Source organism: Pipistrellus kuhlii, unplaced genomic scaffold (genome assembly GCF_014108245.1).
Source record: "Pipistrellus kuhlii isolate mPipKuh1 unplaced genomic scaffold, mPipKuh1.p scaffold_m20_p_108, whole genome shotgun sequence".
NCBI classification, from domain to species: Eukaryota; Metazoa; Chordata; class Mammalia; order Chiroptera; family Vespertilionidae; genus Pipistrellus; species Pipistrellus kuhlii.
The window spans coordinates 470,449-494,223 of NW_023425414.1; the positions used below are offsets into that span (position 1 = coordinate 470,449).

Sequence of the window (23,775 nt, forward strand, 5' to 3'; positions counted from 1 at the left end):
AGGTCTGTACTGAACATTATCTAATTGGAACCTTTTATTCCGTACATCTATAGAATATCTGAAACAATTGTTGTTCTTCGTTCATTTAGATTTCTCCTTGCTTTTATACGTGTTGTATAAGGTTCTAACCTGTAGTGTTACTCTGACGTATGCCCTCTATTTCACATTGAAGTATAATACATTTGAATTTCTTTCATTATCCTGACAATGGAATGCATTTCTTTGTATTTTCATCTTGGCTCATCATGTTCATCCCACTAAGCATATGCTCTGGGCCAGAATGTGTTCTGGCCTCTCGGGAGACACCCACCACATCAACAAAACAGAGCAATTCCTTCAAAGAGGCTCTCTCTCTCATTCCAGCAGGTGGAGACCTTGAGTAAAGAAACAAGAACTTCACATTTGTGGGGGGTTTTACGTGGCAGTAAGTGCTATGGGGGGAGATAAACCCAGAGGAGGACTAGGGAATTGTCTGTTCCCTTTGATCTCAGCAACCCCTGCAGCTATAATATTGGGAAAGGTGGTTGGAAAGACCTCAGGGGAAGAGGACATTTGGATAAAATCTTGTAGGAGCCGAAACCGGTTTGGCTCAGTGGATAGAGCATCGGCCTCTATCCACTGAAGGGTCCCAGGTTAGATTCCAAGTCAAGGGCATGTACCCTGGTTGCGGGCACATCCCCAGTGGGGGGTGTGCAAGAGGCAGCTGGTCGATGTTTCTCTCTCATCGATGTTTCTATTTCTCCCTTCCTCTCTGTAAAAAATCAATACAATATATTAAAAAAAAAAAAAAAAAAAAAAAAAAGATGAGGATAGGAAGGCTCTAGACAATGTTGGCCAGAGGGGAATTCTGGGAGATAAACTGGATGGAAAGATGATTGGGAGGGGTGTGTCTGAAGCTGGAGAAGATCCGGGGAGTCCAGGATGCTGGGTGTCTGGGACCTTCCCAGGCTCTGAGTCCCAGGGGACACCTCCTTTCCTCTCCTCCCTTTCAGACCCCACCGCCCCTAATCCTTGGGAGCAGGTGCCCATCTATCTGGGTTTCCACCGCATCGCCCTCTCCCACCCCAGAGCTGGGAAGCTCACGTGTGACAGGCCCTTGTAGGGCCTTGGTGTCCTGTGTACGTGGCCGGCCCCTCCTTCCTGCAAACCTCCTCCCTCGCTTCTGTTTTGTCACTGGGAAGACGCTCAGAACCACTCTCACATCACACACTTAGGAAGTAGGCATTTCTCTCCTCCTTCCCTCATTCCTTTCTTCCTCTTTTTCTTTTTAAAATCTATTTTATTGATATATATATATATATATATATATATATATATATATATTTTTTTTTTTTTTTTTTTTTTTTTTTTACAGAGAGGAAGGGAGAGGGAGAGAGAGCTAGAAACATCAATGAGAGGGAAACGTCAATCAGCTGCCTCCTGCACACCCCCTACTGGGGATGTGTCCTCAACCAAGGTACATGCCCTTGACCAACATCGAACCTGGGACCTTTCAGTCTGCAGACCGACACTCCATCCACTGAGCCAAACCGGCTAGGGCCAAGTGATGTTTTATTGATGTTGTATACTTGAAGCCTGTATGGTTTTGTGAACCAATGCCACCCCCAATAAATTCAAATTCAATTTTTTAAATAAAAAAAAAGAAAAGGAAAGGAAAATGCTAAAGTCCAGTATGATTTTATATAATTGATGCTTTATTTCTGTGAATTTCCTGTTCAGGGCCTAGTAAGCGAGAGATGGGCGTAGGGAGTGATTAGGAATGACTTCTTATGGTGTTCTCTATCCATTCGACGAATCCGCATACTGCGGTGAAGACGACGGGGTTCAGGGACGGAGTCGAAGGCCCCCGGGACACGAGGCCTCGCAGGGCGCCGTTGCACACCAGTGGTCCCCCGGAGTCCCCCTGGGCCGGGGAGAGAGAGGATTCGTTTTTTGGCTTCAGAGCAACCAGAACCGAGGTCTCATACACCCCCTGGTGATGGGGGTCTTGGTTCTACCACAGACTTTCACCCTGACCAATGGGAGGAGACTCCTTGTCTCTGTGGACCAATGGGAGAGCAGGCATGCATGGAGCCCCAGCCAAGGGGACCCATCACAGGGAGGGGGCGGGGCTTCCTAGAAGTCAGAGCTCCATCTGTTTTCCATCCTCAGTGACTCTTTGCCAAGCAGCCAGGGAGGGGAGCTTTATCTCCAGGAACCTGTACACTCCCTTACCCAGGAGTGTGTGTGTGTGTGGGGTAGGGGTGGGGGGTAGTCCTGGAAACCAGGGCAGGAGCAGTGATCTAATTCACAGGGTCAGTGCAAAATGAAGATGCTAACCCCCACTTTCAAATGCATGAGTTTCAAGACGGCAAGGGGAATACATTAGAGCAAGCGTGAGATTGTCCTGGGTGTGGGGTGGGGCTCTGTGTCCCAGAACATCTTGCACATTCATGAATCAGGCCCTCACTGTGGGACATGGGGGAAACGCCCTTACTGTTCTTTAGGACACACAGTCCTGTACCATCATCTCTCTCTCTCTCTCTCTCTCTCTCTCTCTCTCTCTCTCTCTCTCTCTCTCTCTCTCTCTCTCTCTCTCTCTCTCTCTCTCTGTGTGTGTGTGTGTGTGTGTTTCCAATCCTCATCCTAGAATATGTTTGTACTGATTTGAGAGAGAGAGGAAGGGAGAGAGAGAAACATCAATATGAGAGAAACACATTGATCGTTTGCCTCCCACACGTGCTCTGGCTGGGGATGGGACCCTCAACCTTTTGCTGAGCTAGAAAATGCTCCGACCAGCTGAGGCACCCGCCCAGGGCCACGCCCCTCTTCAAACATGCTCCATCCCCCTGCTGTTGAAAGCTGAGAGTGCAGGCGTGAGCAGAGGGATTGGGGATGGGGAGAGAAACAGAGAGAGGTAGAGAATAGCCTAGAGAGAAGAAAGGGAGGAGGAAGGGGACAGAGAGGCAGAAACGTTGTGGACGCAGAAAGAGGCAGAGATGGAGAAAGTAAGATGACAGAGGCAGAACACTGAGAGAGGGAGAGGGACAAGGAGGACACAGAGAGAGAGAGAGGTTGAGAGAGAGAGAGAGAGAGAGAGAGAGAGAAATGAAATGAGATGTAAAGAGAGGCAAGAGGCCCTAACCGGTTTGGCTCAGTGGATAGAGCGTCGGCCTGCAGACTGAAGGGTCCCAAATTTGATTCCGGTCAGGGGCATGCACCTTGGTTGTGGGCACATCCCCAGTAGGGGCTGTGCAGGAGGCAGCTGATCTATGTTTCCCTCTCATCTATGTTTCTAGCTCTCTATCCCTCTCCCTCCTCTCTGTAAAAAAACAACAACAATAAAATATATTTAAAAAGAGAGAGAGAAAGAGATGAGGGGAGGTGATTCTGAGGCAGAGAGGATACACACACACACACACACACACACACACACACACACACTGAGTGGCCAGATTATTATGGTCTGGCCATTCAGTATATATATATGTATATATATTAGAGGCCCAGTGCATGAATTTGTACATGGGTGGGGTCCGGCCAGCCTGGCCAGAGGGAGGGGACATGGACGGTTGGCCAGCCTGCCTGCTAGTCAAACTCCTGATTGAGGGGACAATTTGTATATTACTCCTTTATTATATAGGATATATACTGAGCGGCCAGATTATTATGCATTCAGAGATCATAATAATCTGGTCACTCAGTATATATATACTATATATATTATAATTCTTTTTTTAATATTGTTATTGATTTAAGAGAGGAAGGGAGAGGGCTAGAGAGATAGAAACATCAATGATGAGAGAGAATCATTGATTGGCTGCCTCCTGCACGCCCCCTACTGGGGGGGGGGGGGATGGAGCCCACAACCCAGGCATGTGCCCTTGGCCGGAATAGAACCTGTGACCTTTTAGTCCGCAAGCCAAGGCTCTTTTCACTGAGCTAAGCTGGCTAGGGCAATAAAAATAAAAAATAAAATAAAAAAATGTGGGGTTTTTTGTGTGTTTTTTTTAAAGAAGAAGGAAAGTGGGGCATGTGGGGGTGCGAGGGAGAACCCAGCATGAGGGTCAGCCCCCCGGATTCTGGATGGTGGGAAGACGGGTCTCTGTGCTGAGAGGGAGCAGGGCCAGGACAGGGCGGGGCTGGCTCTCACCAAGTGGGCGTTGGTGTTGCTGTTGTGGGTGCCTGCACAGAACATGTAGGGTCTCCTCAGGTACAGGAAGTGCCTCCTGCAGTCCTCCAGGCGGATGACGGTGATGTTTGTGCACATGAGCTCCGACGGATAGGTCTCTGGAGCAGGAGAGAGGGCACAGTCAGAGGCCTGGCCTGCTAATGGGACCCTGAGAGAGGAGGATCGGAGGGACTCAATGCCATGGCCATGAAAAGGACTTCTGACTCTAGAGTCTTCTGACTCTAGGTCCAAGGAAGGAAGGACCTTGTGTCTGAACTCCTGGGTTTGAAGAAGGAAAAGGAGGAGAAGAAAAAGGAGGAAGAATAGGAGGAGAAAGAGGAAGAGAAGGAGGAGGAGGGGAAGGAGGAGGAGGAGGAGGAGGAGGAGGGGGAGGAGGAGGAGGAGGAGGAGGAAAAAGGAGGAGGAGGAAAAAGGAGGAGGAGGAAAAAGGAGGAGGAGGAGGGGGAGGAGTAAAGGAGGGGAAGGAGGAAATGATGATGAGGAGGAAAGGATGGGGAGGAGAAGAGGAGGGGGAGGAGAAGAGGAGGGGGAGGAGAAGAGGGATAGGAGGGGAGAAAGGGGAGGAGGGGGAGGAGGAGGGGAGGGAGGGAAGGAGGGGAGGAGGGGGAGGAGGGAAGGAGGAGTAAAGAGAAGAAGGAGGAGGAGGAGGAGGGGAAGGAAGAAGAGGAGGAGGAGGAGGAGAGGAGGAGGAGGAGGAGGAGGAGAGAAGGAGGAGGAAGAAAAAGGAGGAGGAAGAAGAAGGAGGAGGAGAAGAAAGAAGAAGGAGGAGGGGGGGAGGGGGAGGAAGGGGAGGAGAAGAGGAGGGGGAGGAAAGGAGAGGGAGGAGGAAAGGAGAGGAAGAGGAGGGGAGGAGGAAAGGAGAGGAAGGGGGAGGAGGAGAAGGAGGAGGAGAAAGAAAAAAAAGGAGGAGGAGGAGGAGAAGAAGGGGGGTCGATGATCCTGGCTTTGAGGAAGAAGGGTGCTGGGCATCCAGGTCCTTGGTCTGAGGAATGAAGGTGGCTGGAGGTCTCAGCTCTTCTGTCAAATGGCGAAGGCAGCTTGGGGCCTGGACACTTGGGTCTGCAGGCGGCGGTACTCCGCTGTCTGAGGGAGAACAGGGTGGAACCCGGACACACCTAGGCCTCTGGAGACCCAACTGTGGGACAGAAGTCTGTGGTCAGAGTGAGGAGGTCACTAAGAGCCTGGGCTCCTGGGAGGATGGGGTGGAAGCCTGGGCGGGGGGCTTGGCTTCCAGATCGAGGGGAGGAGGCGCCAGCAGCCGGGGTGCCTGGATCTGAGGGAGGAGGACGCCGGGGCGATGGGGCTCGGTTCTGCGAAGGAGAGGGCTTGGGGCCTGGAGGACTGAGTCTCAGGTAGGGGATGGGGGCTGGATTCCAGGTCCCTGGCCATGACGGAGGACAGGGTTTGGGGGTCTAGACGCCTTGGTCTATGGGAGGAGGGACAGGAGGCCTCCCGTGTCTGAGGGAGGAGAACGCCGGGCCAGGTTGTCTCACCGAAAGGGGGGCCGGTGATGCTGCCCCAGCCAGAAACCTCGCACGTGGTCCCAGGTCTCACGCATTCGGAAGAAATGGCCATGGTCCTCACGGTCGGCGACAGCGTGGCCGGGCGGCTCAGCTTCACCAGCATGATGTCATTCAGCTTTTTGGCGTCGTTATACTGGGGGTGGACGAAGGACTCCGTGGCCCGGATCACCTGGGCTTTGGGGTCGTTCAACACATGGCTGCCCACCTGCACGTTGTAGGCGCTGGGACCAGAGAGAGACAGGCCGTGACCCAGAGGGGAACGGGGAGGGGGGCAGCCCCAGGAAGACAGGGACACACAGAGACGTAGAGAGAGACCCAACGTGAAAGGGAGACAGAGACCCAGATCATGTGTGTGGGGGGGGGGGGGAGAAACACGGGGAGAGGGGCAGGGGCCCAGGAGGAGGAGGAGACACAGACGGAGGGAGAAGCAGGAACAGAGACCCAGAAGGAGAGACAAGATCCCCAGGGCCCCCAGGCACCTACAGTTGTCGGCAGTGGCCCACGGTGAGCACCCACTGCGGGTGAATCAGCACGCCTGCACACTGTGTGTCCCTGCCCCGCATCAGGGCCACCTCCCAGGGGTGGGAGCCTCGTGGACATGCAGCTCCATTGATAATCCTTTCCCCGTTGCCATGGGCTGGATGGAGACAGGGAGAAAGCATGGCTAGCAGGCATCAGGGGATGGATGGCCAGAGACATTGATGGAGACAGACAGACAGAGCTGTATGGAGAAGGGCAGAGGCAGGCATTGAGCACAGGGCAGAGACAGCTGCAGATGGAGATGGAGATGGAGATGGAGATGGAGATGGAGATGGAGATGGAGAGAGACGGAGGGAGCCTGCTCAGAAACCCAGGGCAGCTGCTGGTCTGGAGGCAACCCCAGCTTCTGATGAGAGAGACACGGAGGGCGGGGAGCAGCCTGGAGGGCACCCAGAGCCCAGGAGTCAGGAGGGAGCAGGAAGGAAGGGGCCACCACCCAGAGGTCGAGTCTCCATGGAAGGAGGCTGCTTGGCAGGGGAGGGTCCTGACTTGGGGGCTCCTTGGAGAAGAGGGGGATCTGGAGAGGTAAATGGGGGACTGTGAGGCCTGGGGGCAAGGTCAGAACTCCCAGGCCGGTCCTCACCTGCTTGTCCAGGAGATCCCAGGGCGAAGGACAGCAGTAGGAGCAGCAGGGGCTGGAGCAGGGGGCCTGCCATGTGTCCTGTCTGAGCCTCTGTGGCTGCCACAGAGGAAGGGCCTCTTCTGCTGGGGCTGGAGAGACAGAGTTCAGGAAGCAGGATGGGGAACGCCCACTGCTCATGGGTCAGCACCCCTGACCCTTAACCCCTTCCCTCCTCAGACCCAGAAGTCCTAGTCTGTTCCCAAGTCCTCCCTCAGACCAGGAGCCCAGTGCAAAAAATAAAAATAAAAAAATAAGTCCCCTTCCTTGCACTCAGATGTCCAGAACCCCACACACCCATAATTCAGCATCTCCAATTCCTTTTAGGTGGGAAGATTTTAAAAAAATAAATAAATTCCAACCTCCAGTCCCTCATCGACCCGTGACCACCAGGAGTTCAGGCTTCTACTCCTCTCTCTGTAGGAGCAGGAGTCAGCTGCCGGTCCAGGCTCCCCTGCCCTGCCCAACAGGAGGTGCCTCCTCACCTGCCAGCTGCAGTCCGTCTGTCCAAGCTGGGCTCAGGCTGTGCTGGGAGCCAACCGCATCCACTTCGGTGCAGGGTGGCTCTTTTATAACACACCAGTTCCTCCCCACCCCCACCCCCACTCCCACCTCGTCCCCTCCCCCCCCCCCCCTACCCCCATCCGCAGGGTCCTAGTGCGCAGGTGCGCTCACCTCAGAGATGCCCCTACCGGCCATCTGCTCTTATCTGAAACTCCTCAAGCAGCCAGAGCAACAAGCCGGCACTCGACCTCCGCCTGCACTGCCGACCCCCACTCTACCTGCACCATTAGGACAGGTAGAGGCACATCGTCTAGTCTAGGGTTGGCCCAGCATCTTCTGGCTCCACCATTCCTAGTGGCAGCTCCCAGGAGCTGGCCCTGAGGGGACAGAAGAGCTGGAATCAAGGACCTGCACTGCTCACAATTGGAATTCGCCCTGGGGTCACTTCTGTGGTCAATTTTCTTGCCTTTCACCCACCCCACCCCTGTCTCAGGGGTGGCCTGGACCTTACACCCTAACTCTAAGCAGCCGGTGGGAAGTTTCCCAGGCTGAATCCTAGACGTGTCTTTGCATCTGAACCAAGAAACCAACCCTAATATAAGGGTATGAATAAAAAAGAGAAGGTCCCTCCCCCCCCCCCCCCCCGCCCCCAACTTCACTCATGAAATGCCTGCTGTTATCTCTGACTCTGTCTCCTATTACATGTAGATTTCTACACATACTATGTCTCTGTAACAGAAACAAACAAACAAAAAAAATGACTGTGGTACGTGTTCTCTAATGTTACATGTTATTTACTCAATCGAATACCCTGCACATTTTCCTCCGGCCACACTTGCATTATTTCTTCTTTATTGATACCGTTGTGTCACACTTCTCACTGTGGCACGAGCAGGATGCGTGTGATTTCTTTCACGTTGACGTACATTTGAGTAGCGGCCGTTATAATTTTAATTATACATTATAATTGTCATTATACCATTTCTCGGCACGGTCATCTCCGCCCCTTGCATTCACCCAAGATCAGGACCCAGCAAGCCCTGACTCTGAGCCAGCAACTATTCTGGCCCCTCAGGGCACAGAAGAGCAGACCTGTTTTCCATAGGATTTCTCATACCAGTGGTTGGGGATCTTCAGCAGAAAAAAAACAAACAAAAAAAGAATTTAAAGTAAGCAGTTTGTTAGGTGGCAGTTCGTGCTGTGGAGGAGAGTAAGAAGAGGAGGGATAGGGAAGTATTGTGTCTCTCCCCCCTGAAGCTACAGTGTTAGGTGAGACCATTAGAGACTCCACGTGAAGAGGGCATTTGAGCAAGATCTTGAAGGATGTGGTGGATCCATCGTGTGGCCTCCTGGGTGCCCTGAGTGAGTCCCCGCCAGCGTGAGCATGCAGGTGAGATGGCACGAGGCACCCCAGTATGCCCTAGCGCAGTGGTCGGCAAACTCATTAGTCCACCGAGCCAAATATCAACAGGACAACGATTAAAATTTCTTTGGAGAGCCACAGTTTTTTCAACGTAAACTCCTTCTAACACCACTTCTTCAACATAGACTAGCCTGGGGCTGTGGTATTTTGTGGAAGAGCCACACGCAAGGGGCCAAAGAGCCACCTGTGGCTCCGGAGCAGAGGTTTGGTGACCACTACCCTAGCAGGAAGCCGTTTTGACTGGGATGGAAAGAGCCAAAGGGAGAAGGGCAGGCAATGGAGTCAGCGACATCACGCGACTCAACGACATAAGGATTGAGGACTAAGGGAGGAGTTTGGTTTGACTTTGAGCGAGATGGGAACCATTGTCGGATCATTACCAGACGCCCAACTTCTTCTAATAGTGGAAATGACCACACACACACACACACACACACACACACACACACACACTTCTAAATCAGTCCCCCAAATATGACATTTTCATCACCTGAGCCCAATCCTGACCTCTAACCCAGTTCTACCTCTGGCTCATAATTGGCACCATAATAGACATCATTGTTGCCTACCCTAGCATTCACTCCTTCTGCCGTTGATTTCGTTTGGAGAGCCTGCAGTCTTCATGTGACCCCAAAGGAGCTTGTTGGCACCAAGCACAGGACCGCATGTCTGCGGTCCAGGGATTGTGTAGAGATGGACGCAGGGCACCATTCTGGCCAAAGAAGAGTGAGGGGGAGACCACAGGGTTACTTCTGGGATCAGCTATCTTCTTTCCAAAGCGAGACACGAGAAGAGTTCTCCTTCCCTCCATTAGACAGTGTCCCTCATGGATGTAAATTCTGGACGTGAGGTGCCCTCCTGGAACCATGGGGAGAAGTGGCCGTTAGACAAAGCCATAGCCCTGTAGATGGACAAATGAAGAGATGGAGATAGTTGTTTTTTGTTTTGTTTTTTACAGAGAGGAAGGGAGAGGGAGAGAGACTTAGAAACATCAATGAGAGAGAAACATTCATCAGTTGCCTCCTGCACACCCCCTGCTGGGGATATGCCCTCAACCAAGATACATGCCCTTGACTGGAATTGAACCTGGGACCCTCTATCCACTGAGCCAAACCAGTCAGGGCGAGATAGGGTCTTTGATGAGGTTGCTGAGCTGGTGAATGAATGCTCCATGGAGCCCCTTCATCTCATATCATATTCAGGTTTCCCTCTGGTTTGAAGGGTTGTTGTTGTTGTTGTTGTTTTTAACTATTTTTTTATTGATTTCAGAGAGGAGGGAGATGAAGAGAAAAATAAAAACAATGATGAGAGAGGATCATTGATCAGCTGCCTCCTTCCTGCATGCCCCCCACTGGGGATTGAGCCCATAACCTAGGCATGTGCCCTGACTGGAAATCCAACTGTGACCTCCTGGGTCATAGGTCAATGCTCAGGCACAGAGCCATACTGGGCGAGCTGACATGGAGGGGTTATGTTTGTTTTTGTTTGTTTCTACAACCAAACTCTTTCTTATTTGGGGCTCAATGTTTACTCCAAGTCTCGGGTTAGATGCCAAATCCAATCCCAAACTATGAATGTCAATTTAATTCAAATTAGAATCCCTATGTGGAATTCAAATTAACTAGCAAACCTAACCCTACTTCCCGTAGTAGCTCTTCCTCCAGCTCTTTCCCTACAACCTCTTTCAGACTCAATCATTTATACACTTAGAAAATACATATAGAGACCAGCCATATACCAGGAGGGGCTGGGTGCTGAGGATATAGTGGTGCTCAGTCCTGGACACAAAGAATTCCTTCCTTCAAGGAACTAACAGCCAAGTTAGTAAAAGGAAAAATAATCAATTCACCGATATGCAAAGGTAAATGTATAACTTTAATGTGTGCTCTGAAGTAAATGTGCAAAGGATTGTGAAAGCACTTCTGGGGGGTTTTGAACAGGAAGTAACAAATAGTGTGGATAGAACAATAATCATAAACTAGAAAAAAATGTAAAGAATTTGCAGGGCACCGTGTAGAGAAAACAGCAGGTGCAAAGGTCTGAGATGGAGGGCGAGCACAAACGAAGCTCAGAGATCAGAGGTTGTACGGAACCAGGGAATGAAGGACCTTGTAGGTCCTGGTGAGTTGGACTTTGTGTGGTGGGCGATGATGGACAACGAGGACTTGGTTCAGAGGAGTCACATATAACATTGGTCTTTTCAAAATGTCAACCTATGAAGGAAGATAAGAAGTGAATGTGGAGTCAGAAAGGAACCATTGCTATTTTACAATGATTTTACAATGAGAGATGGTGGGGACTAAGATAGGACCATTTGGGAGAGGGAGATGGTAATAAGAATTCATAAGTAGATGAATTCAAGATGCATTCGGGAAGGAAAGTCAACAGGCCACTGTGATGTTTTGAATGGACGTTGTGGTTGTTGTGGAGCAAACACGAGTGAAGGACCCTGGAGTCCAGACCAAATTAAAATTTGGGGAGCCTTTATTAGCCGGCCAGCGACTGCTCTGCTTTTCTCCATGCAGGGAATACAGAGAGCAGCCCTGACCCTTTCTGTGGGACCGCTTTTAAGCACATTAACCACATCCTATTTTCAGGGCAAGCAAAACAGTTTTCTCCAATCAACATCAGAGTCATGCCATTGACAACCATGTTGTTCACAGGGTCATCTTGTTTCTCAGAGAGTTGACAGTGGTCTATGAGAGAGTGCCTATGTGCTGGAAAGGGGCCATGAGACCTTATCTCAAGGTCTGGCTTGGTGTCAGCACGGACAACTCTATCTGGGGCACAGTCCATGGCCTCTCTGGAAACATGCTCAAAAATTCCTACTCTCCAACAGTGATGAGAAAGTTGGAGATGTTAGAGCTTCAAGGTCTCCTGCTTGGTGGACATGGTGCCATTTCATGGCCAGATCTGACCAAGAGCTCATGAGAGGGTGAGAAACACTGCAGTCCCTGGTTTCAACCATAATTCCAAGTTTAGTCTTTACTTAGAAACAACTCTCAACTCCATTTTTTACACAAGCCAGAGTCTTAACCTGCAGCCTCAAGGTTACTCAGCCCTAACCCTCAGTATTTCTTTATCCCTGACTGAGTTCAATTTACACCTCAACATGGCACCTTCTTCCTGACCAAGCTCCTGACTCCAAAGGTCAACGCACGCTCCATCGCTCACATCAAGCAACTTGAGTATGATTCTTGAACTTGAACTCTGAACCCCTGAACATAAGTCAGACTCAACCTTGACCCAAACACTAGGTGTCACCATTGTGACAATTCCAAATCTGATCGCTGGCACTCCCTCACATTCCAGGAAGTCCACGTGGACATCCTTCCTGTAGAATCATCTCCAATTTACATTGGACACCAATCCTAAATCTCTAGCCCAGATTTCAGACCTGTTCTCACTGCAAACTCAATTTCCACCTGATATCTCCACATCATTTTCATGCCCAGCTCTTACCCGCCCCCAACGGTTCATCGCCTCTATATGCTACTTCCTCAAAATTCTAACATAAAGTCTACAAACTAACAGCATCCTCACATTGATCCGATACTGACTAAATAAAGCCAAGCTAAGTTCCTAGACCTACCTCTGAAGACCTTCCTAGCCTCTTAGGTCAGCGGTTGGCAAACTCATTAGTCAACAGAGTCAAATATCAATCAATAGTACAACGGTTGAAATTGCTTTTGAGAGCCAATTTTTTAAAACTTAAACTACATAGTCTGTACATTGTTATTCAACGTAATTAGGGTACTCCTTAGCTGGCCTTTGCTGAAAACTCAAGGAGCCCAAGAGGTGTATGTGGCTCATGAGCCACAGTTTACCAACCATTGTCTTAAGTGAATCCATCCCTTCTGTGCTTCCTCCAGCTTGGGTACAGCTCTGACACCTGTACCCAAGAGCTCCCTGACTGAGGCAGAGGTGAGGTCCCTGTGTACATGGGTCCGTCTAAATTTCTTTCACACCTTGTGCTATGAGCCTCTGCCTGACTCCACAAGTTCTCCTTCACCTTGGATAAGCCATTTTCTTTTTTCTTTTTACATCTGCCATGTTAATTTTCAATATTAGAAATTAATCTCTCTGTGTACAGACACAAGAACAGGATGTCCTGGTGTCCTGCAAGAAATCCTGACCAATAATAGAAGAGGATGGAGTTGTGTTGGGGCTGGGGTGTCTCTGAAGGAGCACAGAGGCCCACGGATCCAATCCCTGCCTGGTGGGAAGGGAACATTGCTCTGCCGGGAATCCGGTCATAAGCGCAGGCAGCTGTGCTGTTACCATCTACCTTCAGTATTATGTTGTTTTCATTTCTGGTGTCCCTTTTGTGTTGAATTACAACTCAAATAATGATATCCTAAAGACAAGTTTATATCGTACTTAATTGCTGGAAACCAAGATCAACAGTGATTAATATGAATCCGAGGAGTCCACCAGAAGGCTGAGTTTTGACTCCCCTTTGATATTCACTTGGCTCCGTGGTTGAGCGTAGACTCCTGATCATGGTATATGCCCGGGAGTTGCGGGCTTCATCCCCAGTGTGGGGCATGCAGGAGGCAGCCAGTCATTGATTCCCTCTCATCATGAATGAATGATGAATATCTACATTTTATTGCCTACTCCTGGCACAATGGCTCAAAGCCAACTCTCCCAAACCTGACTGTTTCCTATAAACATCACCCTTGATATGCCTGTTTCCATTCCTAAAATTCAATTGTGTATTCTAGTAAATAAAAGCAGCTGGGGAAAGAGACTCAGTGGAACTTGACTGCTACAGTTGAGTTTTCCCTGGCCTCCCCCATAATTTCAACATTAATTATTGTCTTGTGTATCTTCCTCCAAGCCTGTGAACCCGAAAACCATGCTGGCGTGGCTTTTCATGCTTAATGTGCATATATGAATTCGGAACACGAGATTAAAAATAACACTGCTTTTTCTCCCTCTTGCCCCCCGCCCCCCAAAAAAAAGTAAATCAAGAAAATTTCTAGGATTTGGGTAGAGAGGACTCTGGAGGGACATGTGTGTCTTTTACAGGTGATGCAAGCGAGTTAATCTCTCACATAAAGAGTTTACCAACGTATCTCAGGTAAAAGGGAATGATGAGGGATGTCGGGGCCATTTCCTCCCGGTATCCAGGTATTTGCTCCTGCAGGTGTGGAGACGTGATCGATCACCTGACACAGAAAATACCCGGTTACTCCAGATGCACAAAAACAATGGACAGGGCTCCCTCGAGGTAAAGTCAACCGACCGCACAGGGCTTGGGACATGGCTTCCCGCTATAACCCACTCAGTTAGGAAACCTAATGATCCAAACATCCTGTGTAATGACTTCTAGTTTGTCTTACCAGGTAGTGCCATTCTTTATTTCTTTTTATTTTTTTAAATATATTTTATTGATTTTTTACAGAGAGCAAGGGAGATGGATAGAGAGTTAGAAACATCGATGAGAGAGAGATACATCCATCAGCTGCCTACTGGGGATGTGCCCAAAACCAAGGTACATGCCCTTGACCGGAATTGAACCGGAGACCCTTCAGTCCTCACACCATGCTCTATCCACTGAGCCACACCAGTTAGGGTGATAGTACCATTCTTGTTCACATTTCTCCTTGTCTACACTGAGTGGCCAGATTATTATGATCTCTGAACACATAATAATCTGCCCATTCAGTATTAGAGGCCCAGTGCATGAATTTGCGCTTAGGGGTTCAGCCAGCCTGGCCAGGGGAGGGAACATGGGCAGTTGGTTGGCCTGCCTGCTGGTCGAACTACTGGTAAAGGGGACAATTTGCATATTAGCATTTTATTATATAGGATATACACTGAGTGGCCAGATTATTATGTGTTCAGTGTATCTTGCACTTGAAAATTCTTGGGTCGCCTACTTTTTCCGTCCTTCTCCTTCCTGTAGAATTCTGCAGCAATGAATTTCCTGCACAAAGACAGTGAAGACACCTACTCCCATCAAACATAGAGAGAAACCAAATCTCCCAGACCCCCATCCCTCAGACTCAGGAGTCCAGACCCTGGTGGTTCCTGTCCCAGGATCATAGTCAAGAATCCAGCTCCTTCTCATTTTGGAAAAAAAGTCCAGGCACTCATCAACACACTCTTTCTGGGACTCTGTTGTCCAGGTAGCCCCTCATCTTGTTTCACAGTGAAGAAATTGGGGTTCCCCTCAGAGAGACGATGTGATTCACGAGAGAGCCCCAAAGCCAGGATTCAGTTCTCTGCCTATCTGACTCTCACAGTGCAGACCATCTTAGGTCAGACCTGCCTCGGTCCCAGGCCCTCTTCAATGGCATTCTTTATAAATAAAACTGCCTGGCCTGCTTGGCTCGGTGGTTGAGCATCGACTCCTGGTCATGGCACATGCCTTGGGGTTGCGGGCTTGATCACCAGTGTGGGGCATGCAGGAGGCAGCCAGTCATTGATTCTCTCTCCTCATTTATGTTTCTATCTCTTCCTCTCCCTTCCTCTCTGAAATCAATAAAAATATATTTAAAAATTAAAATAACCAGAAAATAACCCTGACTCCTCCTCTATATAGACATTTTTTAATATATTTACATTATTTATTTTTTACAGAGAGGAAGAAAGAGGGAGAGAGAGTCTTAGGTGACCCTACTAGTGGTTCTCAACCTGTGAGTTACAACTGTAGAGCCTAAGACCATCAGAAAACAGATATTTATCAATACATTAGGATTCATTAACAGTAGCAAATTAGTTATGAAGTAGCAATGAAAATATGTTATGGTTGGGGGTCACCACAGCATGAGGAACTGTATTGAAGGGTCTCAGCATTAGAAAGGTTGAGAACTACTGGTCTAGAACCATTTCTCTCTTTTTTATTGATTTCAGAAAAGAAAAGAGAGGGAGAGAGAGATAGAAACATCAGTGATGAGAGAGAATCATGGAACTGCTGCCTCCTGCATGCCCCGCACTGGGGATCGAGCCTGCAACCTGGACATGTGCCCTGACCGAGAATCGAATCGTGACCTCCTGGTTCATAGGTCAACGCTCAACCACTGAGCCACACTGGCCAGGGGGAAATATTTCTTAAACTGTCACTCTGCCTGCCTCTCTGCCTCTGTCCCTCCCTGCCTTGTTCCACGCTGTTTCTTATCTCTGTTGGTGTCTTTCCATCCTGAGGGGATCTCATTCTAGACTCTGTTGACCTGGAGGAAACATAGCAGCTCCAAGGAGACCCCATTAAGCAAACCCAGAAAGAAAAAAAAAACAAACAACAAAGACCCCCCTTTCTCCTGGCGATTTTATTTTAATCCCCAAAGGAGAACTCTGATTGGTCCAGCTCTGGAACAGAGCCCACCCCTTGAATCAATCCTTATTTCTAGGGGAGAAGCAATCAATCGTTATTTCTAGGGGAGAGGCAGTGCTCTTTAATTTTTTTTAAAATATATTTTATTGATTTTTGTACAGAGAGGAAGGGAGAGAGATAGAGAGTTAGAAACATCGATGAGAGTCACCGATCAGCTGCCTCTTGCACATCCCCTACTGGGGATATGCCCACAACCAAGGTACATGCCCTCGACCGGAATCGAACCCGGGACCCTTCAGTCCCCAAGCCGACACTCTATCCACTGAGCCAAACCGGTTTCAGCATAATTTTTAAAAATATTTTTTATTTATTTTGGAGAGAGATGAAGGGAGATGTGGGGGGGGAGAGATGGAAACATCAATGAGAGAGAAACATTGACCTACTGGGGATTGAGCCACATGTGCCCTAACCAGGAATCAAACCAGTAACCTCTTGGTGTCTGGGTTGATGTTCAACCACTGAGCCACATCGGCCAGGCAAGAGAAGCAGTGCTCTTGTTAGCTTAGCTGGGTCATGTGCATCCACCCCAATGGATGGGAGGGCTTGGAGGAGTATAACGGACAATTTCATCAAAAATATATGAGAGGGCAGCTTCCCAAGAAGTGGGGAGATGTTTTTAAAGTAGGAGGAAGGTGCCGAGACTGGTTTGGCTCAGTGGATGGAGCATCGACCTGCGGACTGTAGGGTCCCAGCTTCGATTCCGGTCAAGGGCATGTACCTTGGTTGCGGGCACATCCCCGGTAGGGAGCTGATCAATGTTTCTAACTCTCTATCCCTCTCCCTTCCTCTCTGTAAGAAATCAATAAAATATATACTTTCTTTAAAAATAAATAAAGTAGGAGGAAGGAAATACAGGAAGTCAGAAACAATTGGCCATCAGTTCCCCGGGCGCCAAATCTAAAGGGTCCAGGATCAGTATTGAGGCTGCCCCGGAGGCAAGGCACAGTTGGCAGGACAGGCAGGTGCCCGTTCTCAGGTGTGACCCTGAGCGGAAGGTGAGTCGTTGGGCAAAGCTCAGAGCACAGGCCTAAGGACGAGGGTGGCATGAGTCAGGGTGTCTGGGTGGGATTGGAGAACAGGTCATGGACTAAACCCAACAGCGTGGCAGGGCTGCAGTTTGGGACTCCCGCTAACATGGCGGGTTGCATGGAAACCAGAGGTCTTCCCGGCCCACGTGGCTCAGTGGCCGACCTATGAACCAGGAGGTCATGGTTCAGTTTCCAGTCAGGGCCCGTGCCCGGGTTGCAGGCTGGATCCCCAGCATGGATCCCCAATCAATGATTGTCTCTCATCTCTCCTTCTTCTAGATATCTCTCTCTTCCTCTCCTTTTCTGAAATCAATAAAATTATTTTCAGGCAGTAAAGCATCAAACGGACTGTCAAATTAGAGAGAGGAGGGGGAGATAAAGAGATCAACCGAAGGACTTGTATGCATGCATATAACCATAACCAATGGACACAAAACTCTGGGGGGTGAGGACATGTATGGGAGTGGGGTGGGGGTGGGGGAGGTAAGATATGTACACACATAATACCTTAATAAAAAATGGGGAAAAAACAAAACTATTTTTTAAAATCCTATCTAATAAAGAGTAATATTCAAATCAACTCCAACACACAAGATCAAGATAGCCGCCCCCATATGGTCAAAGATCCTGCCCCCATGTGGACACAAGATGGCAACCACAAAATGGCCAGCAGGGGAGGGCACTTGGGAGGGATCAGGCCTGCAAGGGAGGGCAGTTGGGGGCAATCAAGCCCGCAGGGGAGGGCAGTTAGGAGTGACCAGGTCGGCAGAGGAAGGAAGTTGGGGGCAAACAGGCTGGCAGGGGAGCAGTTAGACATCAATCAGGCTGGCATGGGAGTGGTTAGGGGGTGATCAGGCTAGCAGGCAGAAGCAGTTAGGGGCAATCAGGAAGACAGGCAGGCGAGCATTTGGGAGCCAGCAGTCCTGGATTGTGAGAGGGGTCCCAGATTAGAGAAGGTGCAGGCTGGTCTGAGGGACACACACCCCTGCATGAATTCCCTGCACTGGGCCTCTAGTAAATAAACCGGAGGTCAACTGAGTCTGGGACTTAGGTTGCCTATCACCACCCGCTAAGAAGCAGAAACAGGGATTGGGTTATAAATGTGTGTTTAATATCAAACATATGGGAAGATGATGAGTAAAAATCCTAACATCTCCCTGCCCCTTAAGCTTGCTAGGAGAAAGCTTGAGGAAGGGAGGGAGGGCAAGGGGGGTTCTGGTGGTTTGTGGTCCCGGAACTTGAGTCCCTGTGGGGTTCTCGGGTTGTGGGATGAATGTTTTCCTTGCTGGTGCCTGGAAAAGGATGGTCAGCGTTCCGGAACCGGCCAGGCAGTGACCGGGAGCACGTCATCCCGGTGATTCTGTGCCTCACCGACCCGTCTCCGCATGCCTGGTGGCCAGGCGTGAACACGTTCAGCGCTGGGTTCAGAGTCTCTTTGTTCTTGCCTGGTGAACTGGGAACTGCAGCAAAATCCGAGCGTAAACATAAGGTTAAACATACCCATTGATTAATCAGTTACATATTTGGTTAGTCCAAGGGAGGGAAAGAACAGAGAAGGGAAGAGAACAGGAGGGGAAAAATAAAAATCATATATATTTTAAAATATATTTTATTGATTTTTTACAGAGAGGAAGGGAGAGGGATAGAGACTTAAAAACATCGATGAGAGAGAAACATTGATCAGCTGCTTCTTGCACATCCCCTACTGGGGATGAGCCCACAACCAAGGTACATGCCCTTGACCGGAATCGAACCTGGGACCTTTCAGTTCACAGACCGATGCTCTATCCACTGAGCCAAACCAGTTTTGGCTAAAAATCATATTTTTTAATTGAATAAATCTTTGTTGTTCAGATTATTACAATTGTTTCTCCTACCCCCCCAATAGCTCCCCTCCACCCAGTTCCCACCCCACCCTCTGCCCTTACCTCCCCCCCCACCACTGTCCTCATCCATAGATGTACAATTTTTGTCCAGTCTCTTCCTGACTCCCCACACCCCTTTCCCCCTGAGACTTATCAGTCCACTCCCTTTCTATGGCCCTAATTCTATTATATGCACCAATTTATTCTGTTCCTCAGAAAAAGCATATTTTTATTCCACCCTGGCATCCCTTTCAGCATCATTAGTAGACTCCTATGGTTCTGAATTTGTCTTCAGACCAAAGTAGACTCTGAGCATGTGAGAGGGTTTCCCAGGGAAATTTCTTTCACAGAAAATGGGCTGAGATCCAATGAGCAGTCCCCAATGTTCCGAGGTTGGCCCCTCTGATTCCTGAGCTAAATGACTTCGCTGAGGTTACCTCCCCTTTTTAAAACCTCCGTTTTCTCATCTACACAAACGCCAAAGACAATCGATACTTGCATGTGTGTGAGGAATAGTGACAGGGTCCAGCAAGTGGCTGACACATCACACAGAATGCTCAACAAGAAATCGAAACTGCTCTATTCTCTGGATGACGTGGTGGGGCAGCTAATAGAAACTCCAAACCTGCTGGCTGCTCATTCATTTATTTTAAATATATTTTATTGATTTTTTTACAGAGAGGAAGGGAGAGGGAGAGAGAGTTAGAAACATCGATGTGAGAGAAATATCCATCAGCTGCCTCCAGCACACCCCATACTGGGGATGTACCCGCAATCAAGGTTCATGCCCTTGACCGGAATCAAACCTAGGACTCTTCAGTCCGCAGGCCAACACTCTATCCACTGACCCACACTGGTTTCGGCTTTTTTTTTTTTTTTCCTAAAAAGAAAATCTATTGGGGTCATATTGGTCAATATGATTTTATAGCTTTCAGGCATACATGGGTGGTTCCGTTGTATAATTCTTGCCTGCCACCCATTTCTCTTTCATCCTTGTATTTAATCCTCACATTTGCCTGGAGAAGTATATTTGGGAACTTAGCTTGGATTTATGTAGTCAGGATAGGGAAAACGTTAGCATTACTGTTAGTTTGTTGATGTTATGTTAGCGTTTCTGTGAAAGGGTTGAAGGGCTGTGGGGTAAGAGCATGAAGATGATGTTGAGATTTCAAGTAGAAATTCGGTTTGGAATGAAAACAGATCTTGAATTTGGGTCAGAGTGCTAGGATTGGAGTCAGATGTAAAATGGATATGGTTTATGAACAGCCTGGGATATGAGGGGAATGCAAAACTAACGTCTGAGTTGTGCCCGAGGTCAGGCTTTTGGAATTCAGGATATAGCGACACCTAGTGTCTGGGTCAAGGTTGAGCTTGATTTCTGTTCAGGGATTCAAGGTTCAGTCAGGAGTCATAATCAAGTTTGCTTGATGTGAGCAAGGTAGCTTGAACTAAGCCGGTGCCACGTTGAGGCATACATTGGACTTGGTCAAGGGTAAAGAAGTCCTGAGAGTTAGGATTAGGCACCACTGAGGTTGCAGGTGAAGACCCGGGCTTGTGTAAAGTTTGGAGTTGAGAGCTGTGTCAGAGAAAAGACAGGATTTGGAATTACGGTTGAAATCGTGGGCAGCGGTCTTTCTCGCTCTCTCTCCCATGAGCTCTTGATCAGATCTGACCCTGCCTTCTCCTTGAATGGCATCATCTGCGTCCCACAAGAGATCTTGAAGCCCCACCATCTCCATCTCCCTCACCACAACTTCCATCCAACCCATTGCTGTGGCCTCTTAAAAAAAAAAAAATTTACTTTCTTTATTGATTAAGGTATCACCTATTTGTCCTCAACTCCCATTCCAATCCCCCACCCCTCCCCACTCCTGCCCCCACCCCCCTATTGTCCTTGACCATTGGTTAGGCTCATATGTGTGCACACAAGTCCTTTGGTTGATTTCTCCCTTTTATCCCCACCCTGCCTTTGAGGTCCCACGGCTCCTCATCTCTGGGTCTGTTCTTGTTCATCAGTCTATGTTGTTCACCATTTTCCCTAGATGAGTGAGATCATGTCCTACTGGAAATATACTTATAAGAATCAAAAAATGAGACAAGCAATAATCGCTATGGCCTCTTGATTTTTCCCTTCTAAACACACCTGGAATCCATTCACTTATTGCCACCTCCATCTCCCCAATGGCCTTATCTTAGTCACCATCATCTCTCATTTGTCACATAGCAATGGCCTCCTCATGACTGAATATTTTGAAAATACAAATGTTTTAGGTCACTCCTCTGAACAGAGTCCAAGGGATCCATCATTGTCCACGAGATGAAGTCCAACACACCAGGACCCACATGGTCCTTCGTTCCCTGAGTTCCATCCATGCTGGCCCTCCACCTCAGGACCTTTGCACCTGCTGTTTTCTCTACACAATGTGCCCTGCGAGTCCTGCACATTTTTTTTTCTAGTTTATGCTTATTGTTCTTCCCTCTCTCACTATTTGTTGCTTCTTGGTTCAAAATCCCCTGGAAGGCTTTCATAATCCTGTGCCCATTTACTCCAGAGCACACATTAAAGTTGTAAATTTACATTCGTATATGGTGATTTGATTATTTTTCCTTTTACAGTTGACTATTTGTATTTTGAAGGAAGGGACTCGGTATGTCCTGGTTTGAGCACCCCTGTATCCTCAGCACCGATCCCCGTCTGGTATATGGATTTCATAGGTGTATATAAAGGATTGGGTCTGAGAGGAGGTCTGGAGAATAAGCTATTCCTGGGACTAGGATTGGTTTATTGGTTAATTTGGATTTCACCTGGAGACTCTAGTTAGGATTAGATTTATATTCATGGTTTCTGATTGGATTTGAGATGTAAGGTGAAATTTGGACTCAACATTGAGGTCTCAGTAAGGAAGAGTTTGACTGTGGGGAAAAAAGAAAGGAAGGAAGGAAGGAAGGAAGGAAGGAAGGAAGGAAGGAAGGAAGGAAGGAAGGAAGGCTGAAAATGACATAAAATGAAGGGGCTCTATGGAGCATTAATTTGACAGTTCAATAATTTCATCAAAGATATTGATTATCTCCGTCTCTTGGTTTTTCCACCTTCAGAGCTATGGCTTTGGCGACCTGCCACTTTCTTCCGTGGGTCCAGAAAGTTTGCCTCACTTCCGGAATTTACATCCAGAAAGTGCGGTATCTAAAAGAATAAAGAACTCCCCCTCGTGTCTCCTTTTGGAAAGAAGAACGTAGATCCCAGAAGTGGCCCAGAAGTGAGGGTCTTCCCCTCACTCCTCATTGGCCAGAACCGCACCACGTGTCCATTTCTTAACAATCCCTGGACCGCAGACATGGGCCCCCATGCTCCCTGCAGTCAAGCTCATTTGTGGTCACATGAGCACAGCAGGCTGTCCTGACTAAATCATGGTTCTGACACAGAATGGCAGGAGGAGTGCATGCTGGGTAGGCAACAACCATGTCTACGAACGGGTCAACTTGTGGGAAACGAGGTAGAATGGGGTTAGGGGTCAGAGATCTGGGCTCAAGTGATGAGTGAATCACATTTTGGGGGCTGGTTTAGAAGTGGGGGTCCTTTTCACCCTGAGAAATTAGCTGTCTGATAATAATCTCACTATGGTCCCTATCTTGCTCAAAGTAAAGCCAAACTCCTATGTTGGTCACCAATCCCTGTGATGTCTCTGACCTCCTGGCCTGTCCCCCTCCCTTTTGCTCATCCAGTTCTAGTAAAAACAAACAAACAAACAAACAAACAAACAAACAGTATTCTTTGCTAGAACATTCCAGGTTGCCCCTTTGCTTCTCACCTTCCTGGTAGCTCTGCTAGAATTCACTGCTCCAAGAGCTATGTGCAGTCACCCACCAAATTCATCAAGATTTGGTTTCAATGTCCTCTTCACATGGAGTCTTTTTAGTGGTCTTAACTAGCACTACTAGAGGCCCAGTGCATGAATTGGTGCACCAGTAGGGTTCCTTGGCCTTGCCTGCACCTTTTCGCAATCTGAGATCCCTCGGGGGATGTCACACTGCTGGTTTCAGCCCAATCCCTGCAGGCCAGGCTGAGGGACCCCACCTGGTGCACAAATTCCTGCACCAGGCCTCTAGTATATAATATGAAACACAGACTAAGTGATAATAGTAAACATGTAGTTGGTGGCGTTAGGAAAGTCTACTTTTATTAATTCATACCTCTATGTTACAGTTGAGTGTGGGTTCAAGCTCAAAGACCCTTCTGGAAATCAGCTTGGGCGTTTCCACAGGATTCTCAGAGTTAGGGGTGTAGGGTCTAGGCCACCCCCTGAGAGGGAATGAGAGTGAGAGAAAAAATGATCCTAGACAACCTAGCGGGTTTGGCTCAGTGGATTGAGCATTGGCCTATGGACCAAAGGCCCCCAGGTTTGATTCTGGTCAGAGCACGTACCTCAGTTGCAAGCTCCTCCCTGGCCCAGGCCCTGGTCAAGGCACGTTCAGGAGGCAACCAATTGATGTCTTTCTTTCACATCGATGTTTCTCTCTGACTTCCTCTCTCTCTAAAAACATCCTCACCAATGGAAAAATATCCTTGGGTGAGGATTAACAACAACAACGAAAAATGAGAGAGAGAGAGAGAGAGAGAGAGAGAGAGAGAGAGAGAGAGAGAGAGAGAAAGGAAAGGAGGGAGGGAGGGAGGGAGGGAGGGAGGGAAGGGAGGGAGGGAGGGAGGAAGGAAGGAAGGAAGGAAGGAAGAAGGAAGGAAGGAAGGAAGAAAGGAAGAGAAG

At 48.6% G+C, this 23,775-nt stretch overlaps 2 protein-coding genes across 2 annotated transcripts in view; one reads left to right on the forward strand and one right to left on the reverse strand.

Annotated features, from left to right (window-relative positions):
* LOC118714919 (kallikrein-7) overlaps positions 1-23,775 on the forward strand; it is a 75,178-nt gene that overhangs the window by 26,061 nt on the left and 25,342 nt on the right. The gene's annotated exons all lie outside the window — the stretch shown is intronic.
* Positions 1,680-7,043, reverse strand: LOC118714916 (kallikrein-7). Its single transcript, XM_036430394.2, has 5 exons — positions 6,818-7,043; positions 6,178-6,331; positions 5,665-5,915; positions 4,133-4,269; positions 1,680-1,903 (listed from the first exon to the last, which is right to left on the reverse strand). Exons 1-5 carry the CDS (start codon positions 6,888-6,890, stop codon positions 1,754-1,756), a joined length of 765 nt encoding a protein of 254 aa, XP_036286287.1. The 5' UTR covers positions 6,891-7,043; the 3' UTR covers positions 1,680-1,753.